The sequence below is a fragment of the Ranitomeya imitator genome, chromosome 8 (genome assembly GCF_032444005.1).
Source record: "Ranitomeya imitator isolate aRanImi1 chromosome 8, aRanImi1.pri, whole genome shotgun sequence".
Lineage (NCBI taxonomy): Eukaryota > Metazoa > Chordata > Amphibia > Anura > Dendrobatidae > Ranitomeya > Ranitomeya imitator.
In genome coordinates, this window is record NC_091289.1 from 9,186,213 (window position 1) to 9,214,039 (window position 27,827).

The following is a 27,827-nucleotide window of genomic DNA, read 5'->3' on the forward strand; positions in this document are numbered from 1 at the left end:
GGAGGCTCCAGTGCTGCTGACTTCTGGATCAGGTGGTGAATGAGTCCACAAATGCAGGACGGGACCCATGGACGATACCTACCGGTTGCGCATACGATTTTGCAAGCGCCTAATAAGAAGTGAGCTGCGCTGAAAGCAATTCTTTACGTTCGTGGAACATGAGGCTCAGATACTTTGCCCTTTTATCATTACTTTATCTAATCCAAAACCAAGACACAGACTAAAGTCCAAAACTCCCATTATGTTTATTAGCACAAATACTCGGAGCGATTGGTTTATTCGTTCTCCTCGCTGCGCAGTCTGGCGTTGGGGTTTGTCACTTTGATGGCGAGTTGTGCCGCCCGCTCCACAATGGTCTTTCTGTTCTTGGAGGAGACGTTGTGAGCGATCTCTGCACAGAAGGATCTGGAAAGAAGCAGATTGTGAGAATCTAGTATGATATACGTCTAATCTATTCCGCGCACGATGTTCCTCATTTTCTTAAACAATCGTCTTACTGGCACCAGTATAAATTAGGAGTTCATGCAGACAGTTTTCACCAGCAACCAGCATGTAATGCACATGGGCCTTTCTGGGTCACGTCAGGGGGCATCACATGCAAAAATGCTCTTTACTGGCGCCCCCCAATGTTGAATTACTACATGCACATCATGGAATAGCTGAACAGCAAAGTAATAAATCAGATATCTAGCTTTCTCTGGCTGTTCCATTGAGAACTAATGAAATTTGGACATGTCAGAGCCCCGATCTTGAGATTGCTGATAAACCTAGCCCCTAAATAAGTGATATTCTACATCTAAGGATCACCATTTAGCCTCCCATTTTCCAGTATTACCCCCTCCCCTCTTATATAACCTCCTCCCAGTTCAGTATTAAAGAACTCTCCAGTTTTATACAAATTAATGTAAAATGAAAACTATTCCTCATCAGTTTCCAGCCATGGGGTAAACAAGAGTTTCTATTCTTGACAGCAAGCAGAGATCTGAAGACATTGGGGTATAATGACACTGAGGTCCTGTGGCACCATGTGGACAGACTCCACAGGGAGTGACGTTTACACGTCCTTTTACAAGAGGCGATTTTGCACCCGTCAGGCCTCATCCTGCCCCCCTCCAGGTTCGGTCACTCACTTGTTGCTCATCATCAGAACCTCGAGTTCCTTGACGTTGCGGACCAGAAACTTGCGGAAACCTGTGGGCAGCATGTGCTTGGTCTTCTTGTTGCTACCATAACCGATGTTGGGCATCAGGACCTGACCCTTGAACCTCCTGCGGGCCCTGTTGTCGATACCTCTGGGTTTACGCCAGTTGCGCTGCAGGAAGAAGATGTGCCGTGAGGTATCGCCATCTCCGGGCTGGCATCGATCACATATTACACTCGTAGGTCTCTGCACTTACCTTAATCTTAACATAACGGTCTGACTGGTGGCGAACGAACTTCTTCGTCCGCTTCTTGACGATCTTGGGTTTGATGAGAGGTCGGAGAGCCGCCATGATATCTAAATAAAGACAACAGATGATTAGTTAGATCTTTACTGTCGGTATTTACGGTGACGATCGACGCCATTGCTGACTTGTCGCAGACCAACTTCCATAAACTGATATAAGGAACCAGCCATGGAATGGGTATCTGGCTGCAGTGCTCTGCCTCCATGTCCACACGCTGCAAGAGCACAGGCCGCCCCGCAGACAAAAGGATGGAGACGCTTACTGTCCGCACGCTGCAAGAGCACAGGCCGCCCCGCAGACAAAAGGATGGAGGCGCTTACTGTCCGCACGCTGCAAGAGCACAGGCTGCCCCGCAGACTAAAGGATGGAGGCGCTTACTGTCCGCACGCTGCAAGAGCACAGGCCGCCCCGCAGACTAAAGGATGGAGGCGCTTACTGTCCGCACGCTGCAAGAGCACAGGCTGCCCCGCAGACTAAAGGATGGAGGCGCTTACTGTCCGCACGCTGCAAGAGCACAGGCCGCCCCGCAGACTAAAGGATGGAGGCGCTTACTGTCCGCACGCTGCAAGAGCACAGGCCGCCCCGCAGACAAAAGGATGGAGGCGCTTACTGTCCGCACGCTGCAAGAGCACAGGCCGCCCCGCAGACAAAAGGATGGAGGCGCTTACTGTCCGCACGCTGCAAGAGCACAGGCCGCCCCGCAGACAAAAGGATGGAAGCGCTTACTGTCCGCACGCTGCAAGAGCACAGGCTGCCCCGCAGACTAAAGGATGGAGGCGCTTACTGTCCGCACGCTGCAAGAGCACAGGCCGCCCCGCAGACTAAAGGATGGAGGCGCTTACTGTCCGCACGCTGCAAGAGCACAGGCTGCCCCGCAGACTAAAGGATGGAGGCGCTTACTGTCCGCACGCTGCAAGAGCACAGGCCGCCCCGCAGACTAAAGGATGGAGGCGCTTACTGTCCGCACGCTGCAAGAGCACAGGCCGCCCCGCAGACAAAAGGATGGAGGCGCTTACTGTCTGCACGCTGCAAGAGCACAGGCCGCCCCGCAGACAAAAGGATGGAGGCGCTTACTGTCTGCATGCTGCAAGAGCACAGGCCGCCCCGCAGACAAAAGGATGGAGGCGCTTACTGTCTGCATGCTGCAAGAGCACAGGCCGCCCCGCAGACAAAAGGATGGAGGCGCTTACTGTCTGCACGCTGCAAGAGCACAGGCCGCCCCGCACACAAAAGGATAGAGGCGCTTACTGTCCGCACGCTGCAAGAGCACAGGCCACCCCGCAGACAAAAGGATGGAGGCGCTTACTGTCCGCACGCTGCAAGAGCACAGGCTGCCCCGCAGACTAAAGGATGGAGACGCTTGCTGTCCGCACGCTGCAAGAGCACAGGCTGCCCCGCAGACAAAAGGATGGAGGCGCTTACTGTCCGCACGCTGCAAGAGCACAGGCCACAGACTAAAGGATGGAGGCGCTTACTGTCCGCACTAACATACAACATGCCTGGTGGGCCGAGAGCTGGACCCTGCACTGATTACAGGCTCTCAGCTGCACTGTCAGGGTGAAGCAGCGGCAAACTGGGCCCCCTTCATTCTCAGGGAACCCTAGAGGTCAGGTTACCACCGTTCGTACCGTGATGCCACATCCTTGCAACAAGATACCATCTTTTAAAAGGGGTATTCCTATCTAATAGTGATGAGTGAGCATGCTCGAGTGTTAACCCATCAGTATCTCCTTAAGCAGCTAAGTCATAGACCCTCCAAGTGACCAGTAAAATGTCCGCCATAACCCAGTATTGGTGACCAGTACGGCCGCCTCTTAGGCTGAATGCACCTGGCGCTTATCACATGGGCTGGGAATATGGCGGTGTATATACACCAGGGGCCAGAACTGTGCCCCTTTGGCCGGTATACAGTATATACACATTCCTCCTCGGTATAGAAGAGCAGAGTCTTCTGTGCGACTCCATTGAGAAGTAATCTATAACACGCAGGGTACAATACACCATGGGGGTCTGCGGACATAAGAGCGAGTGAATGTGGCTGTACCCTATAGATGCAATAAGATGCAACGGCAGGAAAATAAAATCCTGAACTGACTGATCTACGGCGGCTCAGCAAAAATGTACAAAACTGAAGACGAGGATCTCAGGTAACATCAGCGAGCCACCTCTTAGTGGGGCCCTAGCGGGTCAGGGATGACGTGATAAAGCACCAGCAGGTGGAGAGAGCCAGGCGCCCAATAGTAGCCATGCTGCAGGAGAAGGCCCCACAGGAACAATAGTCGCCTCCTCAGCAGGATACTGCAGGGGGGCTGCTCCTATATCGCTCTCAGCTTTCTAGTTTTTATCTCCTTTCACTTGGTGTTTCATGGCGGCCATTGTTGCTCTGCCTGTGGGGTGCTTTTCCATCCAGCATAGATGCTATGTGGGCACCCAGGCCGCTGCACTAGCTGATAGTGTCTTCTCAGCAGAGGTTGGCGCCGCACCATTAAGGGAAGGGACCCACTAAGTCTACGTTCACATTAGCGTTTTGCGTGTTTGCGTCGGGCGACGCATGCGTCATGCGCCCCTATATTTAACATGGGGGACGCATGGACATGCGTTGTGCGACGCATGCGGTTTTTTTGCCGCAAGCGTCGGGCGCAGAAAACACAACAAGTTGCATTTTTCTTGCGTCCAAATTTCGGCAAAAAAGGACGCATGCGTCGCAAAACGCAGCGTTTTTATTTGCGTTGTGTCGCCGACGCAGCGGCGCACAACGCAAATGTGAACGTAGCGTAAGAGCTTTGCCATGACGCAGCAGGGGGCTTCATACAGTCCAATCAGATGATACCCAAGATCCTTGTGTTCAGTTTTGTACATTTTTGCTGTGCAATTGATTAATGTCAGAGTTTTGGATGTGCCGTCCATGTCTTCTACAGCTATGGTGCCCCCTCCACCCCACAGGACCTATATATAGCGCCCCCTCTATAGTGCCCATACATAATGCCCCCTCTATAGTGCCCATATATAATGCCCCTCCACCCCACAGGACCTGTATATAATGCCCCCTCTATAGTGCCCATATATAATGCCCCTCCACCCCACAGGACCTGTATATAATGCCCCTCCACCCCACAGGACCCGTATATAATGCCCCCTCAATATTGCCCATATATAATGCCCCTCCACCCCACAGGACCCGTATATAATGCCCCTCCACCCCACAGGACCCGTATATAGCACCCCTCCACCCCACAGGACCCGTATATAGCACCCCTCCACCCCACAGGACCTGTATATAGCACCCCCCTCTGTAGTGCCCATATATAATGCCCCTCCACCCCACAGGACCTGTATATAATGCCCCCTCTATAGTGCCCATATATAATGCCCCTCCACCCCACAGGACCCGTATATAGCACCCCTCCACCCCACAGGACCTGTATATAGCACCCCCCTCTGTAGTGCCCATATATAATGCCCCTCCACCCCACAGGACCTGTATATAATGCCCCCTCTATAGTGCCCATATATAATGCCCCTCCACCCCACAGGACCCGTATATAATGCCCCTCCACCCCACAGGACCCGTATATAATGCCCCTCCACCCCACAGGACCCGTATATAATGCCCCTCCACCCCACAGGACCCGTATATAATGCCCCTCCACCCCACAGGACCCGTATATAATGCCCCTCCACCCCACAGGACCCGTATATAATGCCCCTCCACCCCACAGGACCCGTATATAATGCCCCTCCACCCCACAGGACCCGTATATAATGCCCCTCCACCCCACAGGACCCGTATATAATGCCCCTCCACCCCACAGGACCCGTATATAATGCCCCTCCACCCCACAGGACCCGTATATAATGCCCCTCCACCCCACAGGACCCGTATATAATGCCCCTCCACCCCACAGGACCCGTATATAATGCCCCTCCACCCCACAGGACCCGTATATAATGCCCCTCCACCCCACAGGACCCGTATATAATGCCCCTCCACCCCACAGGACCCGTATATAATGCCCCTCCACCCCACAGGACCCGTATATAATGCCCCTCCACCCCACAGGACCCGTATATAATGCCCCTCCACCCCACAGGACCCGTATATAATGCCCCTCCACCCCACAGGACCCGTATATAATGCCCCTCCACCCCACAGGACCCGTATATAATGCCCCTCCACCCCACAGGACCCGTATATAATGCCCCTCCACCCCACAGGACCCGTATATAATGCCCCTCCACCCCACAGGACCCGTATATAATGCCCCTCCACCCCACAGGACCCGTATATAATGCCCCTCCACCCCACAGGACCCGTATATAATGCCCCTCCACCCCACAGGACCCGTATATAATGCCCCTCCACCCCACAGGACCCGTATATAATGCCCCTCCACCCCACAGGACCCGTATATAATGCCCCTCCACCCCACAGGACCCGTATATAATGCCCCTCCACCCCACAGGACCCGTATATAATGCCCCTCCACCCCACAGGACCCGTATATAATGCCCCTCCACCCCACAGGACCCGTATATAATGCCCCTCCACCCCACAGGACCCGTATATAATGCCCCTCCACCCCACAGGACCCGTATATAATGCCCCTCCACCCCACAGGACCCGTATATAATGCCCCTCCACCCCACAGGACCCGTATATAATGCCCCTCCACCCCACAGGACCCGTATATAATGCCCCTCCACCCCACAGGACCCGTATATAATGCCCCTCCACCCCACAGGACCCGTATATAATGCCCCTCCACCCCACAGGACCCGTATATAATGCCCCTCCACCCCACAGGACCCGTATATAATGCCCCTCCACCCCACAGGACCCGTATATAATGCCCCTCCACCCCACAGGACCTGTATATAGCACCCCTCCACCCCACAGGACCTGTATATAATGCCCCTCCACCCCACAGGACCTGTATATAGCACCCCTCCACCCCACAGGACCTGTATATAATGCCCCTCCACCCCACAGGACCTGTATATAGCACCCCTCCACCCCACAGGACCTGTACATAATGCCCCTCCACCCCACAGGACCTGTATATAGCACCCCTCCGCCCCACAGGACCTGTATATAGCACCCCTCCACCCCACAGGACCTGTACATAATGCCCCTCCACCCCACAGGACCTGTATATAGCACCCCTCCGCCCCACAGGACCTGTATATAGCACCCCTCCACCCCACAGGACCTGTACATAATGCCCCTCCACCCCACAGGACCCGTATATAGCACCCCTCCACCCCACAGGACCCGTATATAGCACCCCTCCACCCCACAGGACCTGTATATAGCACCCCCCTCTATAGTGTCCATATATAACGCCACTCCACTTCTATAGCACCCCCTCTGCACCTCGGGCCCTGGATATAACACCCTCCGCCGCCAGAGTCCACCTCATATCACCCCGCACTGAGGGGGCGCCACCAAGCCCTCAGCAAGCCGAGCTATGGGGCTGTCTGCAGGGTCCGCAGTTATCAGTCTGGCCTCCATGCTGGGACTTGTAGTACCACACTCCGCTCCTATCCCGTGCACACACAAGCCGCCATATTCAGCACAGGCCCCGCTGACCCAACACCTCCTATCCCGGCTGTATACAGGGCCCACCAGGGACAAAATAACAACGGCTGTCCCCAGTCACACCACCGGCTTACACTGCGGTACCGGCAGGGACGGGAAGGGGACAGGATCCGCGCGGATGACGACAGATTCACTCACCGGTCCGGAGCGTCCGCCTTCTCCGCAGACAGCCCGAGGAAGAGAGAGCGAGAGGCGCTGCGCGAGCTGAAGAGGAGCCGCGGACTTCCGGCGGAACAGCGCCACTGCTATAGCGGCACCCGGCGGTACTGCAGCCTTGTATAATTCAGTTTTCTTGGACTTTCTTGTTTTTTCCTATTTAGAATTGAGAGTCTTCTCTTCTTTCCTTTATGGAACTAAAGCCACTTCTGATTCTAAATATTTTTCTATCTATTGGCTAACACGGTACCAAGATCTATATCTTTCTTGTTTTTTCCTCTCATTCACATTGGGGTCTGTGGAACCTTCTGATCTTTCTTTATTCCATTTTGTAGGGTGGCGATGTGGCCACAAAACAGCGATTCTGCCATTACAATTATTGTTTCTCTTTCTTCTCATTTTGACAGTGCCAGCACAATCCCGTTGCAGGAGGCTGATGAGATCAGAACGACCACCTTCCCCCACTCCTGTTAGTGGGATCGCCCCTCCTGAGCCGTCTGTATGGGCATGTAGGTCTCAGGACGCTGAATACAATGACACCTTGATGTCTGCGATCCCCTGAATAGTTCCTGAGACATCCATGGTTTTCTTAATACGTAAATGAGCTGTTCAGATCTGTGGGCGGGACATAGATCTCCCTGAGACTCCGCCTCCAGAGCTTAGCCAAAATGAAGGGGGCGTTACCGGTGTGAGACATATAATGACCGACAGTCTGGTGACGCTCCCTGTCATTTACAGCAATCTTCGGAGGCGGATTCTCAGGGAGATCTATGTCCCGCCCATAGATCTTAACAGCTCATTTACATATAAAGAAAACGTGGATTTCTCTGGAATAAGACATGGGATCACAGATATCAAGGTGTCATTTTATTCACCGTCCTGTGCCGTACATGCCCACAGGAGGGTTTATCCTACTCACAGATTCCCTATAAATGTTACTGTCATGATGAAAGTCAGTAAAGCAGTAAGACTCGGGTGCGGGCTGTGTGACGCTGCCGGCAGCCGCCATGTGTGCAGTGGGCTCAGCGTCTGAGATGCAACTGAGACCTGTGCAGCGTGGCCCCCAGGAGCCGTGCATCTCGCTCATCCTCAGGGCCCCGGTTATGGTGGTCCCTATAAGGGTCGCATAGTGTATTATAAGCGTGCAGAGGTGGCACGTACACACGGACCGCCATACCTATGGGGCTAAGACCCCTCTTCATCATAATGGTGTAAAGTAGTTGGAGCCATCATAGAGATGTTGCATCGGGGCCCGAAGACTTCCCAAAAAATCATCTCCCTTCTCTCCTGAAATCCTCTGCGCTGCTGCGGACACGGCAGCTTTCGGTGTGTAGCTTTAGTCTGTGACCCTCCCACCAGATCAATGCACGCCAGTCCTGAAATCCTCTGCGCTGCTGCGGACACGGCAACTTCCGGTGTGTAGCTTTAGTCTGTGACCCTCCCACCAGATCAATGCACGCCAGTCCTGAAATCCTCTGCGCTGCTGCGGACACGGCAACTTCCGGTGTGTAGCTTTAGTCTGTGACCCTCCCACCAGATCAATGCACGCCAGTCCTGAAATCCTCTGCGCTGCTGCGGACACGGCAACTTCCGGTGTGTAGCTTTAGTCTGTGACCCTCCCACCAGATCAATGCACGCCAGTCCTGAAATCCTCTGCGCTGCTGCGGACACGGCAGCTTCCGGTCTGCAGCTTTAGTCTGTGACCCTCCCACCAGATCAATGCACGCCACTCCTGAAATCCTCTGCGCTGCTGCGGACACGGCAGCTTCCGGTGTGTAGCTTTAGTCTGTGACCCTCTCACCAGATCAATGCACGCCACTCCTGAAATCCTCTGCGCTGCTGCGGACACGGCAGCTTCCGGTCTGCAGCTTTAGTCTGTGACCCTCCCACCAGATCAATGCACGCCACTCCTGAAATCCTCTGCGCTGCTGCGGACACGGCAGCTTCCGGTGTGTAGCTTTAGTCTGTGACCCTCTCACCAGATCAATGCACGCCACTCCTGAAATCCTCTGCGCTGCTGGAGCCATTCTCCTACTGTGGCACAAGATCACTCTGCTGAAATACTCTGTGCTGTCATTTAGATTGGATGGTTGGGGTCACAGTTATTGCCTAATTTCTCCAGTAAGTTTTGGACGCGCCCCAGAACAGCTCAGAGGCAGCAGACGTACCCAGGACCTGGTGCTGGAGGGGCCGAAAGCCTCTTCTTCCACATAAGACCCCAATGCTGAAAATGGAACATGAAAGGTGGGACCCTCGTCTAGGGGCGCGGAAGCCGCAGGTGACCCCACCGCACGGTGAGAAATCCCGGTGAGGACAGCGCCCCCTGCATGTCACTGGCAGCACAAGGGGCTGCACTGCAGAACGCGGACCACCTACAGCCCCTCATATCGCAGCTGTGACACGCGGAACATTACTGGAAGTTCTAGTTAGCGCATTACAAATAAGTCACCAGGTTTGTGAGACAGTCGGTTTATTACTCCCTCCATTATGTAGAATTTGGGGTCTCGGCCTCAGGACGCCTCCGACACTTTGGGCAGATAAATACGCAGCTTGTCCAGCATCTGCCCCGGCCAGAACGCGTTATCATCAGACGTATAGAAGCTGTGGGGGAATCGGTGCCTCAGGGCCCTAGTAAAATAGGAGAGATCATCAATATCAGATGGGTGGGGGTCCGACACCCGGGACCCCCGTACAGATCAGCAGTACAGAGTGGAACAGCGCCGTACACTGCGTAGTGGATGTTCTCACTACTGCAGCTAAGATACATTCACTTCAATAGGAGCAGATCTGCAGTTCCGGGATTGGCCACTACACAGGGTGCGGCGCTGTGCTGAGCTGATCAGCGGGGGAGAGGTGGGGGCTGAATGTCGGACTCCCAGTGATTGGTAATTAATGACCTTTTCTAAGGATACCACAGTCTTGGACAACCCCTTTAACACTCTCCTGATATTGGTGAAGAGACATGTTTCAGCAGCAGAGAGAATATTACTGTCACCCCGTGATCTGTGCCGCACACGTCCACTGCTTCTGTGTGCCTCATACGAGATCACCGCACTCATCTCCTGAAATCCTCTGTGCTGCTAGGACTCTGCTGATAGTGCTATCCTCAGATGGAAACTCCCCACAGGTTCAGTGCACTGCTCTCCTGAAATACTCTGTGCTGCTAGGACTCTGCTGAGAGTGCTATCCTCAGATGGAAACTCCCCACAGGTTCAGTGCACTGCTCTCCTGAAATACTCTGTGCGGCCAGGACTCTGCTGATAGTGCTATCCTCAGATGGAAACTCCCCACAGGTTCAGTGCACTGCTCTCCTGAAATACTCTGTGCTGCTAGGACTCTGCTGAGAGTGCTATCCTCAGATGGAAACTCCCCACAGGTTCAGTGCACTGTTATGCTGTGCTATCAGGCAACACAGCGTGCAGTAATCAGAGCACATACAGTGATATGGCAATAACCCAAAAACAATAGAACAAGCTCTGAGACGTGGAATCTCTGCAGACTGCAATACCTGAACCTATCCTCACACAACTAAAAGCAGCAGTGGATTGCGCCTGACACTACCTATGCAACTCGGCACAGCCTGAGGAGCTGACTAGCCTGAAGATAGAAATACAAGCCTGACTTACCTCAGAGAAATACCCCAAAGGAAAAGGCAGCCCCCCACATATAATGACTGTTAGCAAGATGAAAAGACAAAACGTAGGAATGAAATAGATTCAGCAAAGTGAGGCCCGATATTCTAGACAGAGCGAGGATAGCAAAGAGAACTATGCAGTCTACAAAAAACCCTAAAGCAGAACCACGCAAAGGGGGGCAAAAAGACCCACCGTGCCGAACTAACAGCACGGCGGTGCACCCTTTGCGTCTCAGAGCTTCCAGCAAAAGAGAATAGCACAGCTGGACAGAAAAAACGGAAACAAAATCAAAGTAACACTTATCTAGCAGAGCAGCAGGCCACAGGAAAGATGCAGTAGCTCAGATCCAACACTGGAACATTAACAAGGAGCAAGGAAGACAGACTCAGGTGGAGTTAAATAGCAAGGCAGCCAACGAGCTCACCAAAACACCTGAGGGAGGAAGCCCAGAGGCTGCAATACCACTTGTGACCACAGGAGTGAATTCAGCCACAGAATTCACAACAGTACCCCCCCCCCTTGAGGAGGGGTCACTGAACCCTCACCAGAACCCCCAGGCCGACCAGGATGAGCCACATGAAAGGCACGAACAAGATCTGGGGCATGGACATCAGAGGCAAAAACCCAGGAATTATCCTCCTGAGCATAACCCTTCCATTTGACCAGATACTGGAGTTTCCGTCTAGAGACACGAGAATCCAAAATCTTCTCCACAATATACTCCAATTCCCCCTCCACCAAAACAGGGGCAGGAGGCTCCACAGATGGAACCATAGGTGCCACGTATCTTCTCAACAACGACCTATGGAATACATTATGTATGGAAAAGGAGTCTGGGAGGGTCAGACGAAAAGACACCGGATTGAGAATCTCAGAAATCCTATACGGACCAATAAAACGAGGTTTAAATTTAGGAGAGGAAACCTTCATAGGAATATGACGAGAAGATAACCAAACCAGATCCCCAACACGAAGTCGGGGACCCACACGGCGTCTACGATTAGCGAAAAGCTGAGCCTTCTCCTGGGACAAGGTCAAATTGTCCACTACCTGAGTCCAGATCTGCTGCAACCTGTCCACCACAGAATCCACACCAGGACAGTCCGAAGACTCAACCTGTCCTGAAGAGAAACGAGGATGGAACCCAGAATTGCAGAAAAATGGAGAGACCAAGGTAGCCGAGCTGGCCCGATTATTAAGGGCGAACTCAGCCAACGGCAAAAATGACACCCAATCATCCTGGTCTGCAGAAACAAAACATCTCAGATATGTTTCCAAGGTCTGATTGGTTCGTTCGGTTTGGCCATTAGTCTGAGGATGGAAGGCCGAGGAAAAAGACAAGTCAATGCCCATCCTACCACAAAAGGCTCGCCAGAACGTCGAGACAAACTGGGAACCTCTGTCAGAAACAATATTCTCAGGAATGCCATGCAAACGAACCACATGCTGGAAGAACAAAGGCACCAAATCAGAGGAGGAAGGTAATTTAACCAAGGGCACCAGATGGACCATTTTAGAAAAGCGATCACAGACCACCCAAATGACCGACATCTTTTGAGAAACGGGAAGGTCAGAAATGAAATCCATCGAAATATGTGTCCAAGGCCTCTTCGGGACCGGCAAGGGCAAAAGCAACCCACTGGCACGTGAACAGCAGGGCTTAGCCCTAGCACAAATTCCACAGGACTGCACAAAAGTACGTACATCCCGTGACAGAGATGGCCACCAGAAGGATCTAGCCACTAACTCTCTGGTACCAAAGATTCCTGGATGACCGGCCAGCACCGAACAATGAAGTTCAGAGATAAGTTTATTAGTCCACCTATCAGGGACGAACAGTTTCTCGGCCAGACAACGATCAGGTTTATTAGCCTGAAATTTCTGCAACACTCTCCGCAAATCAGGAGAGATGGCAGACACAATGACTCCTTCCTTGAGAATACTCGCCGGCTCAGATAACCCCGGAGAGTCGGGCACAAAACTCCTAGACAGAGCATCCGCCTTCACATTTTTAGAACCCGGAAGGTACGAAATCACAAAATCAAAACGAGCAAAAAATAACGACCAACGGGCCTGTCTAGGATTCAAGCGCTTGGCAGACTCGAGATAAGTCAAGTTCTTATGATCAGTCAATACCACCACGCGATGCTTAGCTCCTTCAAGCCAATGACGCCACTCCTCGAATGCCCACTTCATGGCCAGCAACTCTCGGTTGCCCACATCATAATTACGCTCAGCAGCAGAAAATTTCCTGGAAAAGAAAGCACATGGTTTCAACACTGAGCAACCAGAACCTCTCTGTGACAAAACCGCCCCTGCTCCAATCTCAGAAGCATCAACCTCGACCTGGAACGGAAGAGAAACATCTGGCTGACACAACACAGGGGCAGAACAAAAACGACGCTTCAACTCCTGAAAAGCTTCCACAGCAGCAGAAGACCAATTAACCAAATCAGCACCCTTCTTGGTCAAATCGGTCAATGGTCTGGCAATGCTAGAAAAATTACAGATGAAGCGACGATAAAAATTAGCAAAGCCCAGGAATTTCTGCAGACTTTTCAGAGATGTAGGCTGAGTCCAATCCTGGATGGCTTGGACCTTAACTGGATCCATCTCGATAGTAGAAGGGGTAAAGATGAACCCCAAAAATGAAACTTTCTGCACACCGAAGAGACACTTTGATCCCTTCACAAACAAAGAGTTAGCACGCAGGACCTGAAAAACCATTCTGACCTGCTTCACATGAGACTCCCAATCATCTGAGAAGATCAAAATGTCATCCAAGTAAACAATCAGGAATTTATCCAGATACTCACGGAAGATGTCATGCATAAAAGACTGAAAAACAGATGGAGCATTGGCAAGTCCGAACGGCATCACCAGATACTCAAAATGACCCTCGGGCGTATTAAATGCCGTTTTCCATTCATCTCCCTGCCTGATTCTCACCAGATTATACGCACCACGAAGATCTATCTTAGTAAACCAACTAGCCCCCTTAATCCGAGCAAACAAGTCAGATAACAATGGCAAGGGATACTGAAATTTAACAGTGATCTTATTAAGAAGGCGGTAATCAATACACGGTCTCAGCGAACCATCCTTTTTGGCTACAAAAAAGAACCCTGCTCCCAATGGTGATGACGATGGGCGAATATGTCCCTTCTCCAGGGATTCTTTCACATAACTGCGCATAGCGGTGTGTTCAGGCACGGACAAATTAAATAAACGACCCTTAGGGAATTTACTACCAGGAATCAAATTGATAGCACAATCACAATCCCTATGCGGAGGTAGGGCATCAGACTTGGGCTCTTCAAATACATCCTGATAATCAGACAAGAACTCTGGGACCTCAGAAGGAGTGGATGACGAAATAGACAAAAATGGAACATCACCATGTACCCCCTGACAACCCCAGCTGGACACCGACATGAAATTCCAATCCAATACTGGATTATGGGTTTGTAGCCATGGCAACCCCAACACGACCACATCATGCAGATTATGCAACACCAGAAAGCGAATAACTTCCTGATGTGCAGGAGCCATGCACATGGTCAGCTGGGCCCAGTATTGAGGTTTATTCTTGGCCAAAGGTGTAGCATCAATTCCTCTCAATGGAATAGGACACCGCAAAGGCTCCAAGAAAAACCCACAACGTTTAGCATAATCCAAATCCATCAGATTCAGGGCAGCGCCCGAATCCACAAACGCCATGACAGAAAACGACGACAAAGAGCATATCAAGGTAATGGACAGAAGGAATTTGGACTGTACAGTACCAATAACGGCAGAGCTATCGAACCGCTTAGTGCGCTTAGGACAATCAGAAATAGCATGAGTGGAATCACCACAGTAGAAACACAGCCCATTCAGACGTCTGTATTCCTGCCGTTCAACTCTAGTCATAGTCCTATCGCACTGCATAGGCTCAGGTTTACTCTCAGACAATACCGCCAGATGGTGCACAGATTTACGCTCGCGCAAGCGACGACTGATCTGAATGGCCAAGGACATAGACTCATTCAAACCAGCAGGCATAGGAAATCCCACCATTACATCCTTAAGAGCTTCAGAGAGACCCTTTCTGAACCAAGCCGCCAGTGCAGATTCATTCCACAGAGTGAGTACTGACCACTTCCTAAATTTCTGACAATATACTTCTACATCATCCTGACCCTGGCATAAAGCCAGCAAATTTTTCTCAGCCTGATCTACTGAATTAGGCTCATCGTAAAGCAATCCAAGCGCCTGGAAAAACGCATCAACATTACTCAATGCAGGGTCTCCTGGCGCAAGAGAAAATGCCCAGTCTTGAGGGTCGCCGCGCAAAAAAGAAATAATAATCAAAACCTGTTGAATAGGATTACCAGAAGAATGAGGTTTCAAGGCCAGAAATAGCTTACAATTATTTTTGAAGCTCAGGAACTTAGTTCTATCTCCAAAAAACAAATCAGGAATAGGAATTCTTGGTTCTAGCATAGATTTCTGATCAATTGTATCTTGAATCTTTTGTACATTTATAACGAGATTATCCATTGAGAAGCACAGAGCCTGAATATCCATGTCCACAGCTGTGTCCTGAAGCACTCTAATGTCTAGGGGAAAAAAAAAAAAAAAACTGAAGACAGAGCTGAGGAAAAAAAAATGATGTCAGGACTTCTTTTTTCCCTCTATTGAGAATCATTGGTTTGGGCTCCTTGTACTGTTATGCTGTGCTATCAGGCAACACAGTGTGCAGTAATCAGCGCACATACAGTGATATGGCAATAACCCAAAAACAATAGAACAAGCTCTGAGACGTGGAATCTCTGCAGACTGCAATACCTGAACCTATCCTCACACAACTAAAAGCAGCAGTGGATTGCGCCTATCAACTACCTATGCAACTCGGCACTGCCTGAGGAGCTGACTAGCCTGAAGATAGAAATACAAGCCTGACTTACCTCAGAGAAATACCCCAAAGGAATAGGCAGCCCCCCACATATAATGACTGTTAGCAAGATGAAAAGACAAAACGTAGGAATGAAATAGATTCAGCAAAGTGAGGCCCGATATTCTAGACAGAGCGAGGATAGCAAAGAGAACTATGCAGTCTACAAAAAACCCTAAAGCAAAACCACGCAAAGGGAGGCAAAAAGACCCACCGTGCCGAACTAACGGCACGGCGGTGCACCCTTTGCGTCTCAGAGCTTCCAGCAAAAGAGAATAGCACAGCTGGACAGAAAAAACGGAAACAAAATCAAAGTAACACTTATCTAGCAGAGCAGCAGGCCACAGGAAAGATGCAGTAGCTCAGATCCAACACTGGAACATTGACAAGGAGCAAGGAAGACAGACTCAGGTGGAGTTAAATAGCAAGGCAGCCAACGAGCTCACCAAAACACCTGAGGGAGGAAGCCCAGAGGCTGCAATACCACTTGTGACCACAGGAGTGAATTCAGCCACAGAATTCACAACAGTGCACTGCTCTCCTGAAATACTCTGTGCTGCCAAAGATGACCGGCCCCGTTTACATCACCACACGGAGCTGCTTTTTCCTTTTCCGTCTTACCGACTCATTTCTTCGAACTCCTCGAAGGTCGTCCAACATTTCAGAGCCTCTGTCCTGACTTTCTTCTTCCCTCTGACTTTTCCCTTAACCCATTTGACATATTCTTCTGGAGGGTACGGAGCTTCCCCGACGGAGATTCTGGAAGCTTCTTCCTGCTTGTATTCTGACTTTGCAGAGAAGATTCGCCTGTAATGTATGTACACAGTGACTGCACCAGCAGAATAGTGAGTGCAGCTCTGGAGGATAATACAGTAGGTAACTCAGGATCAGTAATGTAATGTATGTACACAGTGCCTGCACCAGCAGAATAGTGAGCACAGCTCTGGGGTATAATACAGCATGTAACTCAGGATCAGTAATGTAATGTATGTACACAGTGACTGCACCAGCAGAATAGTGAGTGCAGCTCTGGAGTATAATACAGGATGTAACTCAGGAACAGTAATGTAATGTATGTACACAGTGACAGCACCAGCAGAATAGTGAGTGCAGCTCTGGAGTATAATACAGGATGTAACTCAGGATCAGTAATGTAATGTATGTACACAGTGACTGCACCAGCAGAATAGTGAGTGCAGCTCTGGAGTATAATACAGGATGTAACTCAGGATCAGTAATGTATGTACACAGTGACTGCACCAGCAGAATAGTGAGTGCAGCTCTGGAGTATAATACAGGATGTAACTCAGGATCAGTAATGTAATGTATGTACACAGTGACTGCACCAGCAGAATAGTGAGTGCAGCTCTGGAGTATAATACAGGATGTAACTCAGGATCAGTAATGTATGTACACAGTGACTGCACAAGCAGAATAGTGAGTGCAGCTCTGGAGTATCATACAGGATGTAACTCAGGATATTCAATGAGTTTAGGGCCTCACATTAGTTTGTCCTCTTGCTTCTATCTATCGGTCGGTGAGATCGGGGCACACCTTGCAATAAACCAAAGAGAATATGTTTCTGGAGATCCATCTTGTCGTTTCCTGATATAAGTAGGGCAGGTAGACACATACAGTTATGGCCGTAAGTGCTGGCGCCCTTGAAATTGTTCCAGAGAATTCTTACAATTACACGTTGTTGTTATTATTATTATTGACAGCCTTAGGCTGGATCTCGAGCCATGGTGACTTGATGAATGAGCGATCTTTAGGAAGATCCATCTTGTGCCAACCTAGATGGGTCCACCAGAGTCTTCGTTTCGTTATCATGATTGTATCAAGCCCTCGGGTTGCTGGTCTTCCTCTTCGCCTTGTTCCTTCTATTCTTCCATGATGTCCTTCTCCAGTGACCAATCTCTTCGTATGATGTCTCCAAAGCTGTTCTCCATCCTTAGTGTTGCACTCACAGTCACACAATACAAAGATTGAAGCAACTTTTCCCCTTTTTGTTTGATTTCCGACACGATTTTCATAATGCCCACACCTGTTACTTGCCACTGGAGAGTCTGTACGAGCATCACATGCTGAAAACAAAGTTGTTTACACTCAATTTCAGAAAGTTGCCAACAATTTTGTCCAGGCCATTTTGGGGTTTTGTGTGAAATTATGTCCAATTTGCCCTTTGTTTCCTCAGTTTTTTTGTGTTGCTCCAATAAACACAAAAGGAAATAAACCTGTGTATATCAGAACGCGTGTAAGTGCAATAATTGTCTGGGAGAAATACTTAATTTTCTGGAACAACTTCAAGGGTGCCAACACTTTCGGCCATGGCTGGATTTTGCCCTTTTATCACCAGGATGGGGTATGGTTTGAACCCCTAACATAAGGGGCTTTTTCTCGTTTTTGGGGCCAGGATTGATCCCATATAATTTGTGTTGTTCTCATAGCTTTTTACCCGGACTCTGAAGAACTCCTCATCGTCTTGCCCGTTCTTGCCGCCTCTGGAGACGTCGCCCCATTGTTCGCCATCCTGGTCGTATGCTTGGGTCTGAGCGCTGTCCCGGGCTGTCGGAGCTGCAGATGTTCTTTAGACTCACAGATCAGCTTATCCCCGGGGTGCAGTAAAGCTGCGCATAGGAAAAAATGGGATCTCGTCAGGCTCAGAGCGGCTGTAGCGCGAGGATGTGGGGATGAAGTCGGGGTGTCACCTCGTTCCAGCAGCGTCTCGGTGAGGGGCACCCCGCGGGCCTGGCACAGTTTTAGGATCTGGTAGTATTGCTGCAGGCCCAGTCGTCTGAACTGCTCCACCCGGTCCGCTGCCTCCTCTCCCAGCGTAGAGGGCAGAGCGTGGCCATCGATGGCGGCATTACCGCTACGCACCAGGCGGCACTGCTCCAGCCATTCTAATAGCCGGGTGTTGCTCTAAGGACAGAAGAAATACCCAACAGGCATAACTAGACTTATCAATCAGGAGCTTAGGAAAGATGGATCACAGCCCCAGGGTAAATGAGGATGCTGGGACTTGTAGTTCCTGCCATGTTTCATCCCTGTGGTTTCGTATCCGATGCCCTCACCTGTGCTCTTCGTCTCCTTTCCCTGTAATTTTTTCCGATTTCCTCCATGTCCTCGTAGCTGAGGGGTCTCATCTCATCCAGACTGATGGGGGGCACCTGTAAAAAGTGCGATTTGCTGCTGTCGCTCGGCGCACTGTGTGGTGGACGGGATCTACATCTGGAAAAAAATGAGCCATCGAGAGTTACAGAAACAGACGCCTCGGGCCGAGCATCACCGGGTGGCGGGAACCATTGTGCTTTATCTGCGGACACAAAACAAAGGACATATGAGAATAAAAAAGTCCAGAGCGTCGGAAGGCGCATGACCACTTTACCGCACCGTGAGTCACCAACCCGCCGCTCTTCCTCTCGGCTCTTGTATTCTTCCACCATAAATGGCGCCCAACTGAAAGCTCCTTGTAATTGACGTGATTTGGATGTTTGATGCCGAGTGAGATGACCAAATCATCAAACTGCAAGTCACTGATAGGTATCATGGCCTGGAAACATACATACATGATATAATACTGCCCCTATGTGCAAGAATATAACTACTATAATACTGCCCCTATGTGCAAGAATAGAGCTACTATAATACTGCCCCTATGTACAAGAATAGAGCTACTATAATACTGCCCCTATGTACAAGAATATAACTACTATAATACTGCCCCTATGTACAAGAATATAACTACTATAATACTGCCCCTATGTACAAGAATATAACTACTATAATACTGCCCCTATGTACAAGAATATAACTACTATAATACTGCACCTATGTACAAGAATATAACTACTATAATACCGCCCCTATGTACAAGAATATAATTACTATAATACCGCTCCTATATACAAGAATATAACTACTATAATACTGCCCCATGTACAAGAATATAACTACTATAATACTGCTCCTATGTAAAAGAATATAACTACTATAATACTGCTCCTATATACAAGAATATAACTACTATAATACTGTCTATGTACAAGAATATAACTACTATAATACTGCCCCTATGTACAAGAATATCACTACTATAATACTGCTCCTATGTATAAGAATATCACTACTATAATACTGCTCCTATGTATAAGAATATCACTACTATAATACTGCTCCTATGTATAAGAATATCACTACTATAATACTGCCCCTATGTACAAGAATATAACTACTATAATACTGCTCCTATGTAAAAGAATATAACTACTATAATACTGCTCCTATGTATAAGAATATCACTACTATAATACCGCTCCTATGTATAAGAATATCACTACTATAATACTGCCCCTATGTACAAGAATATAACTACTATAATACTGCTCCTATGTAAAAGAATATAACTACTATAATACTGCTCCTATATACAAGAATATAACTGCTATAATACTGTCTATGTACAAGAATATAACTACTATAATACTGCTCCTATATACAAGAATATAACTACTATAATACTGTCTATGTACAAGAATATAACTGCTATAATACTGCTCCTATGTATAAGAATATCACTACTATAATACTGCCCCTATGTACAAGAATATCACTACTATAATACTGCCCTCTATGTACAAGAATATAACTAATATAATACTGTCCCCATGTACAAGAATATAACTACTATAATACTGCCCCCTATGTACAGGAATATAACTACTATAATACTGCCCCTATGTGCAAGAATAGAACTACTATAATACTGCCTCTATGTACAAGAATATAACTACTATAATACTGCTCCTATGTAAAAGAATATAACTACTATAATACTGCCCCTATGTACAAGAATAGAACTACTATAATACTGCTCCTATGTACAAGAATATAACTACTATAATACTGTCTATGTACAAGAATATAACTACTATAATAGTGCTCCTATGTATAAGAATATCACTACTATAATACTGCTCCTATGTATAAGAATATCACTACTATAATACTGCTCCTATGTAAAAGAATATAACTACTATAATACTGCTCCTATATACAAGAATATAACTACTATAATACTGTCTATGTACAAGAATATCACTACTATAATACTGCCCCTATGTACAAGAATATAACTACTATAATACTGCCCCCTATGTACAAGAATATAACTAATATAATACTGTCCCTATGTACAAGAATATAACTACTATAATACTGCCCCCTATGTACAAGAATATAACTAATATAATACTGTCCCTATGTACAAGAATATAACTACTATAATACTGCTCCTACGTACAAGAATATAACTACTATAATACTGCTCCTACGTACAAGAATATAACTACTATAATACTGCTCCTATATACAAGAATATAACTACTATAATACTGCTCTTATGTACAAGAATATAACTACTATAATACTGCCCCCTATGTACAGGAATATAACTACTATAATACTGCTCCTATGTACAATTATATAACTACTATAATACTGCCCCTATGTACAAGAATATAACTACTATAATACCGTCCTATGTAGATGATATAACTACCGCAGCACTCAAACTCTGTGGACGGGTTACACGATGAGTACAGTCTGGACATGTTTTCGTCACCTCTTTCCTCACAGACTTCAGGTCGTGACTGGAGATTTCCTTCTTCTTGCGTTTGTTCGTCTGGTTGTAGAGATCCACCAGGCGCAGCCGTCGTTGGTGCAGGTAGTTGGCCATTATTGCCAGGGCTTCGGGGCTGGGTTGCTGGATGCTGGGGGTGACCCTGTTGCGCTGTGCGCTCTTTGACGCGCTGACTTCTTCATCCTATAGATCACATTAGGGAGGAGTGATGAGAGAAGACTATGACTCCCATCATCAGGGGGAGCGGAGGTTTCGGCTGCCTCTTGGTGTAGTCCCTACATGATGGGCATTGTAGTTGTAGACCTCGGCTTGCTGTACTCACCACATCCTCAGAATCCTCCCTGGACGCCCGGCTTTCCTCTCGTCTCTCCACCATTTTTTTCCGTACACGTTTCTCCAGATCCGTCAGCTCCGATTTTCCTTGCAGCCATTTTTCGACGTCCCCCATATTGTCCACTTGTGACCGGAGATTCTTCCTGTCCAGTATCCAGTCTGACACGCTCCTCCCGGCCGGGCTCGGCTCCTCCATCACTCTCGTCCCATCACCTTGTGACTTGTGGAGGCCCCTGGAGTCCACATTGGTCTCCCCTTTAATTTCTTGTCTCTCCGCTTCCAATTTTTCCATTGGGGGAGCAAAGATTCGTCGGATCCTTGACTTTGGAGGTCCGAACGTCCTGCAAGCCACCCTGAAGAAGCGAGTCTGGGCCAGGTCCCGCTCTTTCCACCCCGTCGGCCCATTATTGGGGGTCTGGTCTAGGAAGGAAACCTCTTTAGCCATCGTACAGATTTGGGCCGGGCACCATGGGTTTCGGGTGCTGGGGGATGTCAGCACTTATGGCCGTCTGATCGTCGCAGGTACTGAGTCGGAGCTGACCGGTGACATCAGGAGGTGAAAAAAAGGCTGAAAAAGGTACAAATTGCCAACAATTACCAGTTCTATCAGCTCAGACTGGGATAATGGCTGCATCCGAACCTCCCGTAGCGTCAGCAGCACCAGATGGAACGGGACATCAGATCCAGGGAGATAAGAGACATCATGGGACCCAAAGCAAAAGGGCAAAGTGCTACCCCTCTAAAAACAAAGATGTGGCAGAGCCACTGTGCCGCACAGAAGGGAGTACGCACTGCTAACAAAAGGGAAGTGGGACACGTATCGCAGCCCCCAGACTGAGGTACTGCATGGTCCCCGCAGAAAGTGATGTCTGCACAGTGATTTCCCCCAATTTACCCCCACACACAGTATGAGGCCTCTACAGTTCCCCCAAAACAGTACAGTGCTACTATAGTGAACCAACGCAGTGAAGTGCCCCAACACATCATGAAGCACCAGTGCTCCCCACACAGTACGATGCCACAGTGCCCCCAACATAATGATTCCTCCAGAGTGCCCAAAACACAGGATGCCCCATAGTATGATTCCCCCACAGTGCCCCCAACATAGTATGATTCCTGCACATTACTTCCACCATAGTATGATTCCTCCATAGTGCCCCCAACATAGTATGATTCCCCCACAGTGCCCCCAACATAGTATGATTCCTCCAGAGTGCCCGCAATATAGTATGAGTCTCCCACAGTGCCCCCAACATAGTATAATTCCCCCACAGTGCCCCAACATAGTATGAGTTACCCACAGTGCCCCCAACCTAGTATGATACCTCCACAGTGCCCCCAACATAGTATGAGTACCCCACAGTGCCCCCAACATAGTATGATTCCTCCACAGTGCCCCGAACATAGTATGATTCCTCCACAGTGCTCCCAACATAGTATGAGTACCCCACAGTGCCCCCAACATAGTATGAGTACCTCACAATGCCCCCAACGTAGTATGATTCCCCCACAGTGCCTCCAATATAGTATGGGTCCTCCACAGTGCCCCCAACATAGTATGAGTACCCCACAATACCCCCAACATAGTATGGGTCCCCCACAGTGCCCCCAATATAGTATAATTCCTCCACAGTGCCCCCAACATAGTATAAGTACCCCACAATGCCCCCAATGTAGTATGATTCCCCCACAGTGCCCCAATATAGTATGATTCCTCCACAGTGCCCCCAACATAGTATGGGTCCCCCACAGTGCCCCAAACCTAGTATGATTCCCCCACAGTGCCCCCAACATAGTATGATTCCTCCATAGTGCCCCCAACATAGTATGAGTCCCCCACAGTGCCTCCAACATAGTATGATTCCTCCACAGTGCCCCCAACATAGTATGGGTCCCCCACAGTGCCCCCAACCTAGTATGATTCCTCCACAGTGCCCCCAACATAGTATGATTCCTCCATAGTGCCCCCAACATAGTATGAGTCCCCCACAGTGCCTCCAACATAGTATGATTCCTCCACAGTGCCCCCAACATAGTATGAGTCCCCCACAGTGCCCCCAACATAGTATGATTCCTCCACAGTGCCCCCAACATAGTATGGGTCCCCCACAGTGCCCCATAGTATGATTCCTGCACAGTGCCCCCAACATAGTATGATTCCTCCACAGTGCCCCCAACATAGTATGATTCCCCCACAGTGCCCCCAGCATAGTATGATTCCCCCACAGTGCCCCCAGCATAGTATGATTCCTGCACATTACTTCCACCATAGTATGATTCCTCCATAGTGCCCCCAACATAGTATGGGTCCCCCACAGTGCCCCAAACATAGTATGATTCCTGCACAGTGCCCCCAACATAGTATGATTCCTCCACAGTGCCCCCAACATAGTACGAGTCCCCCACAGTGCCCCCAACATAGTAGGATTCCTCCACAGTGCCAACATAGTATGATTCCTCCACAGTGCCCCCAACATAGTATGAGTCCCCCACAGTGCCCCCAACATAGTATGATTCCTCCACAGTGCCAACATAGTATGATTCCTCCATAGTGCCCCCAACATAGTATGGGTCCCCCACAGTGCCCCAAACATAGTATGATTCCTGCACAGTGCCCCCAACATAGTATGATTCCTCCACAGTGCCCCCAACATAGTATGAGTCCCCCACAGTGCCCCCAACATAGTATGATTCCTCCACAGTGCCAACATAGTATGATTCCTCCACAGTGCCCCCACCATAGTATGGGTCCCCCACAGTGCCCCAAACATAGTATGATTCCTGCACAGTGCCCCCAACATAGTATGATTCCTCCACAGTGCCCCCAACATAGTATGATTCCCCCACAGTGCCCCAGCATAGTATGATTCCCCCACAGTGCCCCCAACATAGTATGATTCCTGCACATTACTTCCACCATAGTATGATTCCTCCATAGTGCCCCCAACATAGTATGGGTCCCCCACAGTGCCCCAAACATAGTATGATTCCTGCACAGTGCCCCCAACATAGTATGATTCCTCCACAGTGCCCCCAACATAGTATGAGTCCCCCACAGTGCCCCCAACATAGTATGAGTCCCCCACAGTGCCCCCAACATAGTATGAGTCCCCCACAGTGCCCCCAACATAGTATGAGTCCCCCACAGTGCCCCCAACATAGTATGATTCCTCCACAGTGTCAACATAGTATGATTCCTCCACAGTGCCCCCAATATAGTATGATTCCTCCACAGTGCCCCCAACATAGTATGGGTCCCCCACAGTGCCCCCAACATAGTATGATTCCTCCACAGTGCCTCCAACATAGTATGATTCCCCCACAGTGCCCCCAACATAGTATTATTCCCCCACAGTGCCCCCAACATAGTATTATTCCCCCACAGTGCCCCCAACATAGTATAATTCCCCCACAGTGCCTCCAACATAGTATGATTCCCCCACAGTGCCCCCAACATAGTATGATTCCTCCACAGTGCCCCCAACATAGTATGGGTCCCCCACAGTGCCCCCAACCTAGTATGATTCCTCCACAGTGCCCCCAACATAGTATGATTCCTCCATAGTGCCCCCAACATAGTATGAGTCCCCCACAGTGCCTCCAACATAGTATGACTCCTCCACAGTGCCCCCAACATAGTATGAGTCCCCCACAGTGCCCCCAACATAGTATGATTCCTCCACAGTGCCTCCAACATAGTATGATTCCTCCACAGTGCCCCCAACATAGTATGGGTCCCCCACAGTGCCCCAAACATAGTATGATTCCTGCACAGTGCCCCCAACATAGTATGATTCCTCCACAGTGCCCCCAACATAGTATGAGTCCCCCACAGTGCCCCCAACATAGTATGATTCCTGCACAGTGCCCCCAACATAGTATGATTCCTCCACAGTGCCCCCAACATAGTATGATTCCCCCACAGTGCCCCCAACATAGTATGATTCCCCCACAGTGCCCCCAACATAGTATGATTCCCCCACAGTGCCCCCAGCATAGTATTATTCCCCCACAGTGCCCCCAACATAGTATAATTCCCCCACAGTGCCTCCAACATAGTATGATTCCCCCACAGTGCCCCCAACATAGTATGATTCCTCCACAGTGCGCCCAACATAGTATGGGTCCCCCACAGTGCCCCCAACCTAGTATGATTCCTCCACAGTGCCAACATAGTATGATTCCTCCATAGTGCCCCCAACATAGTATGATTCCTCCACAGTGCCTCCAACATAATATGATTCCTCCACAGTGCCCCCAACATAGTATGGGTCCCCCACAGTGCCCCCAACATAGTATGATTCCTGCACAGTGCCCCCAACATAGTATGATTCCTCCACAGTGCCCCCAACATAGTATGAGTCCCCCACAGTGCCCCCAACATAGTATGATTCCTCCACAGTGCCAACATAGTATGATTCCTCCACAGTGCCCCCAACATAGTATGATTCCCCCACAGTGCCCCCAACATAGTATGATTCCCCCACAGTGCCCCCAACATAGTATGATTCCCCCACAGTGTCCCCAACATAGTATGATTCCCTCACAGTGCCCCCAACATAGTATAATTCCCCTACAGTGCCCCCAACATAGTATAATTCCCCCAGTGCCTCCAACATAGTATAAATCCCCCACAGTGCCTCCAACATAGTATAATTCCCCCACAGTGCCCCCAACATATTATGATGTCCTCTCAGTGCTCCCCCAGTGTCTCAAAACACAATAAGATGCCCCCACAGTGCCCCTCAACACATAATGATGTCCTCACAGTTCTCCCACCCAAATACAGTACGATGACCCCAATATTATGCCCCCATAGTGACCCCAACGCAATACGATGCCCCCACAGTGCCCCACAACACATTACACGCAGCGCGGGACACCTGGGGCGCAGTCAGTATTTTGTGTTCCTTAGTCCATGGACTGTTAGCGGTCCCCAGCCCCGTCCCTGAGCCACGAATTCCCCAATCACTTGTGAAAACGCCGATCTCATTATAATTTGTCTTTTCTCGTTATAATTCTTTATTTTCCACTTTCCACTGAAGTCCGACAAAATCAGAATATAAAGTTACACGTTGTTATTATTTTTGTCATCTGTTTTCTATGTAAATATTTTCTTACCCTCGCCCTAATCCTAACATTTTACGCCCCTCCCCCCCCCAGCATTGGCCCCAGCCCCCCCATCCTGACCTCATATCAATGTCTGGACTGGTTGCAATAGTAGCGAACAATCAGCCGTGAGCGGACGCTCATTCTGTAGAAGTAAGCCATGTTCCCATTCACTGACAACAAGCAGTTCGTGAAATTCGTGAGGAACCAAAAGACAAAGCACATTAGAACGCTGCGGGGCGACACGTCTCAGACCGCGCGCTCATCCGGGCATTATTACATCAGTGTGAACAGAAAGCGCCGAACAATCAGATATTCTGGATTAGCGGACACACGGAAAAGTACAAAAAGTTTTGCATATTCCCCGGCAAAGCACTAATTGGAGGGTGGGCTGCTGTTTGTATCCTGTCTTCCTTTAGAAGCCCCCTGATCTGTCAGAATCCCCCCACAGATGTAGAGGACCAGTGTTATCCCCCCAGGTGCAGAGAACGCCTCCCCACACACCTGAGCAGCCAGCGCCTTCGCACAGTGTGTACAGCTCGCCATGGTAACAGCACCGCCCCCACTCACTGATTGGATAAGAGCCAAACTCTGCAGACCTAAGAGGCCCAACTGCAGAATGTCTCCTGGCCGCCATGTTTGCTAAGACCAAAACCGCATCTACCGAGGGCAGAGACAATGCAATAGCCAAATTGTGAAATTTAACCCTTTCCAGCACCGCTAATTTCTCCATTTTATTTTTTGTTCTTTTTCTTCCAGGATCTATAAACTACTAGACTGGTAATTCTGACTTTTTTTTTATTTATTTATTTATTTGCATTTATGACATTTAAAAAAAAAAAAAAAGATAAATATTTTGATAGATCAGATTCTTATGGACGGGACGATACCAGACACATTTATTTTTTCTTTGCCTTTTGATTTAGTTTTTAAAACTAGAAAATGTGGGTGATCGAAAAAGTTTTCTTAA

The 27,827-nt window shown here is 49.1% G+C and overlaps 2 protein-coding genes across 2 annotated transcripts; both read right to left on the minus strand.

Moving 5' to 3' along the window:
• Positions 1 to 221: 221 nt before the first annotated feature.
• On the minus strand, positions 222 to 7,291 carry RPL32 (ribosomal protein L32). The gene is made up of 4 exons (XM_069736224.1): positions 7,186 to 7,291; positions 1,398 to 1,498; positions 1,131 to 1,312; positions 222 to 405 (listed from the first exon to the last, which is right to left on the minus strand). Exons 2-4 carry the CDS (start codon positions 1,491 to 1,493, stop codon positions 276 to 278), a joined length of 408 nt encoding a protein of 135 aa, XP_069592325.1. The 5' UTR covers positions 1,494 to 1,498; positions 7,186 to 7,291; the 3' UTR covers positions 222 to 275.
• A 2,373-nt stretch (positions 7,292 to 9,664) lies between these two features.
• EFCAB12 (EF-hand calcium binding domain 12) lies at positions 9,665 to 27,412 on the minus strand. Its single transcript, XM_069736226.1, has 9 exons — positions 27,362 to 27,412; positions 21,738 to 22,316; positions 21,398 to 21,598; positions 19,168 to 19,327; positions 18,849 to 19,090; positions 18,483 to 18,696; positions 18,230 to 18,401; positions 16,396 to 16,581; positions 9,665 to 9,831 (listed from the first exon to the last, which is right to left on the minus strand). The coding sequence occupies exons 2-9, from the start codon at positions 22,191 to 22,193 to the stop codon at positions 9,714 to 9,716; spliced, it is 1,749 nt and encodes a 582-aa protein (XP_069592327.1). The 5' UTR covers positions 22,194 to 22,316; positions 27,362 to 27,412; the 3' UTR covers positions 9,665 to 9,713.
• Between the last annotated feature and the right edge of the window lie 415 nt (positions 27,413 to 27,827).

What these genes read in the sequence shown, in the direction of transcription:
- RPL32 (XM_069736224.1), bottom strand. Translation starts at nt 1,493, where the DNA reads ATGGCGGCTCTCCGACCTCTCATCAAACCCAAGATCGTCAAGAAGCGG. An exon ending in ACCGTTATGTTAAGATTAAG is followed by an intron (nt 1,313 to 1,397) that starts GTAAGTGCAGAG and finishes TTCTTCCTGCAG; the next exon opens with CGCAACTGGCGTAAACCCAG. An exon ending in GTTCTGATGATGAGCAACAA is followed by an intron (nt 406 to 1,130) that starts GTGAGTGACCGA and finishes GCTTCTTTCCAG; the next exon opens with ATCCTTCTGTGCAGAGATCG.
- EFCAB12 (XM_069736226.1), bottom strand. Translation starts at nt 22,193, where the DNA reads ATGGCTAAAGAGGTTTCCTTCCTAGACCAGACCCCCAATAATGGGCCG. An exon ending in CGAGACGCTGCTGGAACGAG is followed by an intron (nt 18,402 to 18,482) that starts GTGACACCCCGA and finishes TCCTATGCGCAG; the next exon opens with CTTTACTGCACCCCGGGGAT. An exon ending in AGGAGTTCTTCAGAGTCCGG is followed by an intron (nt 16,582 to 18,229) that starts GTAAAAAGCTAT and finishes CATACATTACAG; the next exon opens with GCGAATCTTCTCTGCAAAGT.